Source organism: Oreochromis aureus, linkage group 10 (genome assembly GCF_013358895.1).
Source record: "Oreochromis aureus strain Israel breed Guangdong linkage group 10, ZZ_aureus, whole genome shotgun sequence".
NCBI classification, from domain to species: Eukaryota; Metazoa; Chordata; class Actinopteri; order Cichliformes; family Cichlidae; genus Oreochromis; species Oreochromis aureus.
In genome coordinates this window covers 21,128,085-21,137,093 of record NC_052951.1, presented here as the reverse complement: position 1 = coordinate 21,137,093, position 9,009 = coordinate 21,128,085, and the positions used below count along the sequence as shown (strand labels likewise).

The following is a 9,009-nucleotide window of genomic DNA, read 5'->3' as shown; positions in this document are numbered from 1 at the left end:
ATTAAAATTAAATACACTGTTTAGAAAAATATCCCAATTAAAATAGCAGAGTACCATATCACACCTCAAACTTTTCTATATACGTTTTTTTTTTTAGAACTAATAAAAATATTTTAAAAATCAAACATATAAATAAAATCATATTACACATCTTTTTTTTGCTTCCTCGACATATCTGGATATAAATCCAATCTTTCTTTTCCGTCTTTAAATATTAATTTAACAAAAAATTGCAAAAAATGTCGGGTGAAAGTGGAGCAAAAAGGAACCAGCAACAGAAAAGTGCATTTATTTGTACAATGATTTTGCGACTCCTGCACTACCTGCCCTCCTGCTCCTCTGTTGCCTCTCCCTCTCTAATTTCCGCTCAGTTCCAGCGGAAGGAGATGTGACGGGGTCGGTCGCCTCCCTCTTTCACCAGGGGTTTGTGAAACTCGCGGCCGGCGCGCGAATGGATGGCCGCCCAGCAGTACTCGCAGTAGTATTGTAGGCAGGTGACGTTGGCGCAGAAGAACGGCGCAAACTTCCCACCGCAGCGAGTTCCCTGGCACTCATCGCACAGCTGGTCATCCAGCACATATGGCTTCACTTCCACCTGCAAAGAGGTAGACATAAATAAATAAATCCATACATACTACGAGCAGGGTGCAACGTGAGCCACAACAGGTGCTGCTTTTTTATTTAGAGTTGGAATCATTACAGTAAGCAGGAAAGAAAATATTGTTTTTAATACTGTGAATTAATCCAATCAATAATTCACTGCATTTACACCTCTTTGTAACAGCCTTCATTGTTATTCCACACACATGAGTGATGCACAGGGGAGAGTGTATGTCCATAATCCAGCTTACTGTTACTTTGTAATTCCATCTTTCTGATACGAGTCTCACCGTTTACTTTTCCCTTTCCTACTACTGCATCAGGTTGTTTTAAGTTAATGTTAATAAAAATCACAGGTGCCCTACTGCTGTAATTTTTTTCAGCAATTGGTCATTAAAAATATTTCCACAATGGAAAAAAAGGTCTCTTTTTTTGCACTTTTTGAGCATTTCTGAACCACATTTGTTTTTATGATGAGCAATATCAAGTGACACAGAATCAGCCTGGGCTCAAAATTGAACTTTCATTCACTGCAGATGCCACAGACCTCAATTTTGTCCTCAATGGACAGTTTAATTTCATCACAGCTGATTAACAATCTGCTACGATTGGGCTGTTTGCCTTTTCTACCATTTTTATTGGATTTATCTGACAAATAATACGACTTGCTGAGTGGAATAGCCTAAGCTTCAGTTTTGGTGAGGAAGACTGTAGTATCTTCTCAATCCGTTATTTACCAGTGATTAACAGATCTGTGTGTGTGAGTGGCTCCATACTGTGGTGGTTTACACGTTTGCCTGACAGACAAAAAAAAGAAATCTAGAGTTCGAGACTGGGAGGAGACACGAATCCCTGTGGGCTTGTCTCAGGAAGGGCATCACGATCCCTTGTGAATAAGGGAGCAGCTGAAAGTAGTGTTTTTAGGCAGGTGTTTGTATGAGCTTTCCTCCTCCTAACCAAGCTAGTCAGGATTTGCTGTTAACCTAGCACCCCACACAGTGTGCATTCTTTATTCAGTCTATGCTTCAACATACACAAATTAAATTAAAGATGCCCTGATTGACCATCTAGTGACAAGAACTGGACCATTTTTACTGTTTGTGGCCCTGACTGGTAACGAGCAGGCCCAGTCCATGCATGTGCAACATGCACACAGTGGCACATGCAAATAGTTGCAGGTTTACTCAGTGTCACATGCAAACATGTCGTTAGCATGAAAGCTCTTCACTGTGAGTAAATACACAAATTTAGCCAAAGTAAGCCATGAGAACAGGAACCAACACACAAACATTTCTAACAACAAAATTAATGAGAGGCATAAATCATCCTCACCGAGCTGAAAGAAGCTAAGAAAGCCAAAGTGGTAAATGCTAAAGCTATCCAAGCTAGCAGCCTCAGTATGAGCAAAGGATGTAAGCAGTTATGAGGAAAATTATGAAGTCAGATGAAAGCACTTGAGCACTTGACATTTGTTTTGTTGCATAAATGTGTTGCACTTGTTTTTGTTTATAAAAAGCATAGTGAATAAAAAGCTGAAATTCTTCTGTGCATGCTGTCAGTTACAGCTCTTAGAAGTAAAATCGGAATTATCAAAAAATCTGCATTTGCAGGTCACACAGAAAATAATGTGGCCAAGAAAATAGAGAACTCATATAATAATAATAATAATAATAATAATAATAACAATAATAATAATAATAATATCTTATTCCTGATCAGTATTTAAAAGACTGTTTAAAGCTGTTAATATCGCACTGCCGACTTCACCGTTATTAAAATACTAAAAATGTTCTGCATTTTAAACTTCCTGTTTAGGACCTTTTGGAACACCTCTTACCTCCTTATCTTTCGTGCTCAGTGATGAATGACTGTAGTATTGGGAGGTGAATGTTACCAAGGCAGTCATTACACAAAATGTGCACAACACCACAATTATGCAAATCTTAAAAGACCATACTATTACACCAGTATCTTATCTTACCATGTTACCTCTACTGTACATACATCTGCTGAGTCTCAAGTTATCTTAACTCACCTATTGTCTGTAGAATTTGTGTCATATACAGTCCATTAGCATGCCTGTAGAGATTACTGTAATTCTTCTGCTGCTGACAGCACTGGCTAAGTTACTGACAGTATTCTTATGAGTTAAGGCTAATAAGAAATTTTAATAAATAATAGACTGTGCACCATCTGTAGGGTTCCTGATACTGAAAGAGTGAGGCTCTGGAGTTCATAGCCTTTTTGTAGAGAATATTTTTCAGGTCACAGTAGGAATGGCACTGATAAATGAACTCAATGAAGGCCAAATTCCACTTAGATGCTTCACTTTCAGGGTTTTTGGTATTATGCATGCTGGCTCACTAACACATATGAATGTAAAAAAAAAGCAGTTGTTAACAAATTTGTACTCTTACTACTGAAACTGGTCAAAATAGCCCTTAACTCCTGACCAAAACAACAGTCAACTCAGTTACACAGTTTGAATTTCAGGCAGTTCCAGAAGTAAAAATCTCAATTATTGCTTCAACAGAAAAGTCGTCATTAGAGCAGTTTTACAGCTTGCAAAGAGCCCAGTTCAACCACACCAACATATATTTCAGCTAAAAACATCCAATCATTTCTGGTGAACCTACATTATTCTGTTACACAAATCACTCTCTGCTCCAGTTACATCACAAACACAGCACGCCTATTATAACTACTCTGCCTGGATAAAGGTTAAAATGGATGTAAAATCTGAAGTTAAATTTAACAGCAGTCATTTATACTCTTCTGTTCATACACTAGATCATTTCAGTATAAAATGGAGTATATTATGACTATATTACTCCAGGAAAAACTGTTAAAACTTTGCATCACCTTTACGCAACTGAAAGAAACACCCCGAGTAAGAGCAGGAAGCAAGCTGAAGAAAGGAGGGGGCTGAGAGGGAAGACAGAAAAACACTGAGCTTTTTTTTTTTCCTCTTTCCACTCACCCGTTTATCGATTTCTCCATGCTGCAGCTGTACAAAGCGAGCACTGATAGCAGCAATGTAGCTCTGCTGATTAGAGAAGGCGACCCGCCCCGCTCCCTTGGGGTACTTCAGCTCGGGGTCTGTGTCGATGCCAGCGTAGCAAACTCCACCGTACAGGCGGTCCATTATCATGGCCAACTCCACTGCAAAGAGGGAGGGTGAGGAAGACGCACACAATTAGATCAACAAAACATTCACAAAAACAAGTTTGATGCACAGATGGAGACGGCACACCGACACAAAGATTGCAGGACACAGAAATCCAGCAATTACCTGTGTGGACACAGAGGTTTACATAAACTCATGCCAGTGTAACCAGAAAACACAAACACATAAGCTGATGAGAACTGTTCATCTGAGAGTTTAAACCATTAACGTGGACGGATTAAAGTCCTGCAGAGTTTCACGGGGTAAATATGAAAGCAGTGCCCTGAATTTACTGACCGTCCTTATGACTGTTTTTCTGTTTTTTTAACAAGCATGCTGTTTGTGGAAACAAAATCCCTGCAAGTGTACATTTCAGCTTTACTTATTACAACATTAAAAAGTCTGAACAGTCCTTTTTAATATGTGGATTTTCTTAAAATGCAAATCTAAACCCAGTTATTACACACGGTCATAAAATATTTAATGCACTGCTGGGCCTAATGTCCTTGTTCCTTTCTAAAACGGCAGCACAGAGGTTTAAGACACAGTTACACAAAGGTGGCATAAACTTGAACACACAGTACATGTGACATTGTTATCAAGGGGAAAAAAATTATTTATTTATTTTTTAACACTGCACAGTGTGCCATAGAGACTACTTCCTGAAATAACCAGTGTTGGTCGGTGTCTCTTTAGCTTCACCCTGTAGCGGGTCTAATTTTATAAGCACAAGCTGATCACATTGTGTCTCACAGAAGGAAGCATTTTGCTTACGGCTGATATTTCAACAGTTGGGAAAGAATAGGAAGTAAGAGAAGACTACTACTTATTGTTCTCATTTGATCGTTTATGCTACAAAAATATTTAGACTACTGAATCAAAGGGAGGGGAAAGAGAGAACTTTTAAAAGGCTTTTGACAAAAAACACTTGAGATACAAAGCATATGCACAGAATATTCCTCAGATGTTTCTATTATAAACACTCATTTGTTGTCAATTCAGCTGGCGGAAAAATACCAGCATAAATTTGAAGGATACCTGCACGGAGCGGGCGAGGAACTCCTCCCACAAAGATGGTTTTCCTTGGGTCAAGAGGTTGAGATCCATCCATCACAAAGTCGCTGTCATTCAGGTTCCACGGGCGGATCTGGACCTGTCACACACAAAACCAACAAGTGGTTTGTTTGTTTTTTAGCTCTAGTGTACTAAGTTTTACTGAGCTCAGTAGAAACACCAATAGATTTAAGAAAATTGGTGTGTGTGTGTTCCCACTGACCGGCTTGTCTTTGATGGTGGGGCTGGACACGCAGAGGTACAGCTTGCCATCCTCCTCGATGCAGGCATCGATCAAAGCCTGCACTGAGCTCTCGTCCTGGAACAGCAGGAAGGCATAGCCTACACAGAACACAAGAGGGTTATTCTCGCTGCTGGGGCCACAGAGTACTGACAGAGGATCGTGCTGGAATTTAGTTTGCTGATTACTGTGAAAGCATGTCTGATCACGACACTCTGCTTTCACAGCAGGAAGGCATAAGCTTTTACAAACATACAAACAATCTGAGCAGAGTTGACAAATTCTTCAGATAACAGCCTGAAGACAAAACCAGATTGCTCAGATGTATAGATATCGATTGTAGCAGATTATCACACACTGCTTTACCCAGGAATACTGAAGTCAGTTGCCAAAAAAACAAACAAACAAAAAAAGCAGCATAGTGTGAACAAGCTGTGAATTTAAGGAATTTAAGATACCTTTGGGAGGAAAATAGGATTTGCTCTCAGCTTTGTGAGGCCAGTCCACAAACAGGTGTCCAAAGCGTCTGAAACTGGCTGTTATCTCATCTGAAATGAAAAAATAATAATAATGCACCCTCATCGTCAGGCCATAGCTTTTTCAAAGAAAACACCAGGGGAGATTTAGAGCAGAAGTCCTGCTCAGATTTCACAGTAAATTACAGGGGGGGTGTACTGTAAGAAGCCCTGTGTGGTTCAGGCATGATTGCTTTATTTAGTTATTTTTAACCTTTTACATTTCCCCTCAAGTTCCCATGTTCTAAGTTTAATTACATAAAAGGCTAAAAGTAATCCAAGAATTAAATCCTCTTGATATTAATTATGTTACTACTGTACCTTCATCTATATCTGGGGGCAGTCCTCCAACAAAGACCTTGCGGGAGTAGCGTTCCACACGCTCTCCGTTCTGGTGCGGAAAGCAGTGTGGGGAACCTAGGCCTGCGAGACCCTGGTCTCCACGTTCATCATCAGGGAAACCATCCTCTATGGGGAAGAGAGAAGAGTGACCTGAGAAAGAAGAAGAAGAAGGTGAAAAAGATTTATCTTTTGAAGAGAAAACTAGACATTTGGGTTTGTTTGTTTTTAAAGAAAACAGTAAATCATGGTAATGGCACTACAATAAAGATGACCGTAAATGAGCACTTTGATTTCATCACTTTGTCTATCTGACCTCAATCCCTACTACTTTAATTTTCTTGATCTAACAACACTAAACAAGAGAATCCCATTAACCTTTATATCTTACTTTAAAAACAATCTGTTTGATTCAAATTGGGAGAGAATCAGTTAAACATGTGCACGCAGAATGGAGAGATTAGAGCCTGAAAGGACCACGTCACAGTCCGACCGAATTAAATGTCCTTGATGTGTTGTTCTTTATTCCTAATTAGCTTCCATGAATCACACATGGAACTGTGCTGCCTGTGAACATAAAGGTTATCGCGCACACATTAGTCCCATCAGTGAGAAAGTATAAACACTTTCAGAGTGCACTGTGTGTGGTAAAGGTTAAGCTCTCCCTGCTCCTATACAACCTGCCCTGAGCTGCTTTATGAAGATTTATGCAAGGGCGTTAGCCTTAACTGACAGTGTGTGTGCCTCGCCATGTGTCGGGCTCCTCTTGCAATGAGTGTAAATCAGGAATTACACTTTGCGCGTCTCCCTGCCTCATTAACTTGTAGCTAAGTGTGACACCGTCTTGTATTGTCTGAGTTAATCTTGCAATATGCAAGCGAAGATGGAGAAAAGCGAGCAGAGTGAAGCATAATGAGAGAAACAAAAACTTGAGGATGAAAGATGCACAAGATCGCTGATGACGAGTAACAAGGCTCGACACTAAAGACAATCATGCAGACAAACTTGTCACATCGCTGCACGTATACAAAACAGAAAAAACAAGTTTAAAAAAAGCACAGGCCCATTCCAAAATTAAATGCACGTGCCCATTAATGTAAGAACAAACAAGCAGACCACAGTCAATAAAATCATAACACTGCTTAACATTACAAGATTAGTTAAAACACTGAGGCTCATAGGGCAGGAAAATATGCTGAAAACGAGACATGATGTATTTGTGATTGTATTTTACCTCGTCTCCTGCTATAATTCCTGGCTGCATGTGGAATAAGGACAAATCAAAGAAGAGGATGTTCATAAAAGTCCCATAATACACATAATACCAATAAAAGTGCCAGGTGGTGCACGACAATGGAGAGACAGTCCACTTTCAGCCTGCAGGCCCTTGATTTTATTAATCACCAATGAATCATAAACAGCCTGTGGTTTTGTCAGCACACCGACTATCAAGCAGGTTTTTGTTTTGTTGTTTTTTTAATTGTGGAACTGTGCATTTTGAAAGGTTGCAGACTATTATTTTAAACTTGCTGTATTTTTTATAAAGGACACTTTATATAGACACGCTGTAAAGGTCACCTCGCTATCAATATAGCACTTTCAAAATAAAAATGCTGATTCATTAGGAAAGGGATAAAGGAGACAATCTAAAGGCGCACAGCTAAAAAAAGGACATCAGTTCAACAGCAAAACATTTCTGTAATTTAATACAAGCCCTGGGATAACCTTTAACAAAGAAACTGAAGGATAACATGAAGTGTTACACTACATGTATGGATGCTCTGAATAGGAATATTGACAGAAATGGCAGAAAAATCAAAACTTGAAAGTGAAGCACATCTGGAACATCTATCAAAAATCAAATGAAGCCTTCAATTAAAAGAGGGGAAGAAAATGAAAAAGGAGGAAGGAGGAAAAAGAAAATAATAAAAGGATGAAGAGAAACCAGTTTCGGAACAACTGCAACTTTGTTTGAAGTTAAGTGCCAGATATAATTATATGTTCAATGCCAGCCAAACAGCAGTGTGAATTATCCAGTTCACCCAGCTTAACTGCAAAGTACTAAAATTAAGCAAGTCTGCATAATTATGCAAACGGAAAGACGATGACGAAGACTTGATCCCAGGGCTGAACCTTAAACTGGATTTCAGGTCTAATTTAGCAAGACCTACAGCTAACAGCAAATGTGCTTTAAAACTATAGATCATATTTGACCTGCATGTGTGCTCCACACAGCATGAACCTGCAAACAGCATGGCAGAGTGAGTTGGTAACTTTGCTGGGAAGTTACAGCCTTTTGCCTGCAGCTCTTTGTCTAATGGTTCACAGTGGCTGCTCCTGCTTGTTTCATTACTCCCTGCAATATTTCAAACCCATCTGTTATCCAAAATAAATTTTAAAAAAACATCACAATGAATAATGGCATTAAGCTACAAGTTCACTGATAAATGCACTACACTTCCTGCGTGACTCTTTCATAATAAAAGTCCATTTACAAACTTTTTTCCTTTATTGAGCTGAAGGAAATGTTAGTTTGCACTAGCATTTTTTCCAGGAATGTAATGCTGCAAATAGATAAATATTGCCTTAGGCTCAATCAGTTTATCAGTGTAAAAGACATTTATTTATTAAAAAAAATAAATAAAATTGAGACCTCTACTATAAGCATGACCTCAGTGGTTTAGTGACTAAATCTGAACTCTCCAAGACATCAAATGCATCACTGAAGGTCAAGCAGCACTACCCCTGACAACAGCAGTTTCAATCTACCCTCGTTAACAGAAAGAAAATGTATCCAGTGTGTCATTATCCAAACTTTTCCCAGGGCAGTGGTTTCTCTGATGCTGACATCATTGCAGGGGGAGGGGAACTATACTGACCTTGAGCTAAAGTGACAAATGTTAAAATGTGCACACTGGAGAGAACCAGGCCTCAACCCATGTAAAAGAGCAAGAACATGGAGAAGATGAAAAAGTGGCCAGAGCGCATGAGCAATAATCCTTGCCTCCCTCAGTGGACCTTCCAACCCAGATGGACATCAACTCGGGGGGTGGGGTGGGGGGCAATGTAGGCTACACAGGCTAGCAATAGAGCCC

The 9,009-nt window shown here is 39.5% G+C and overlaps 1 protein-coding gene across 2 annotated transcripts in view; it reads right to left on the bottom strand.

Annotated features, from left to right (window-relative positions):
* Positions 1 to 269: 269 nt before the first annotated feature.
* The window catches only part of cpeb4b (cytoplasmic polyadenylation element binding protein 4b), a 31,622-nt gene continuing 22,882 nt past the window's right edge, over positions 270 to 9,009 (bottom strand). For both annotated transcript variants that reach the window (XM_039617932.1, XM_031748501.2), the window contains 6 exons: positions 5,897 to 6,067; positions 5,519 to 5,608; positions 5,043 to 5,161; positions 4,805 to 4,919; positions 3,581 to 3,762; positions 270 to 595 (listed from right to left, as the gene is read on the bottom strand). In XM_039617932.1, the coding sequence (XP_039473866.1) occupies positions 368 to 595; positions 3,581 to 3,762; positions 4,805 to 4,919; positions 5,043 to 5,161; positions 5,519 to 5,608; positions 5,897 to 6,067 (905 nt within the window). In that variant the 3' untranslated portion in view covers positions 270 to 367. The remainder of the gene's footprint in view (positions 596 to 3,580; positions 3,763 to 4,804; positions 4,920 to 5,042; positions 5,162 to 5,518; positions 5,609 to 5,896; positions 6,068 to 9,009) is intronic.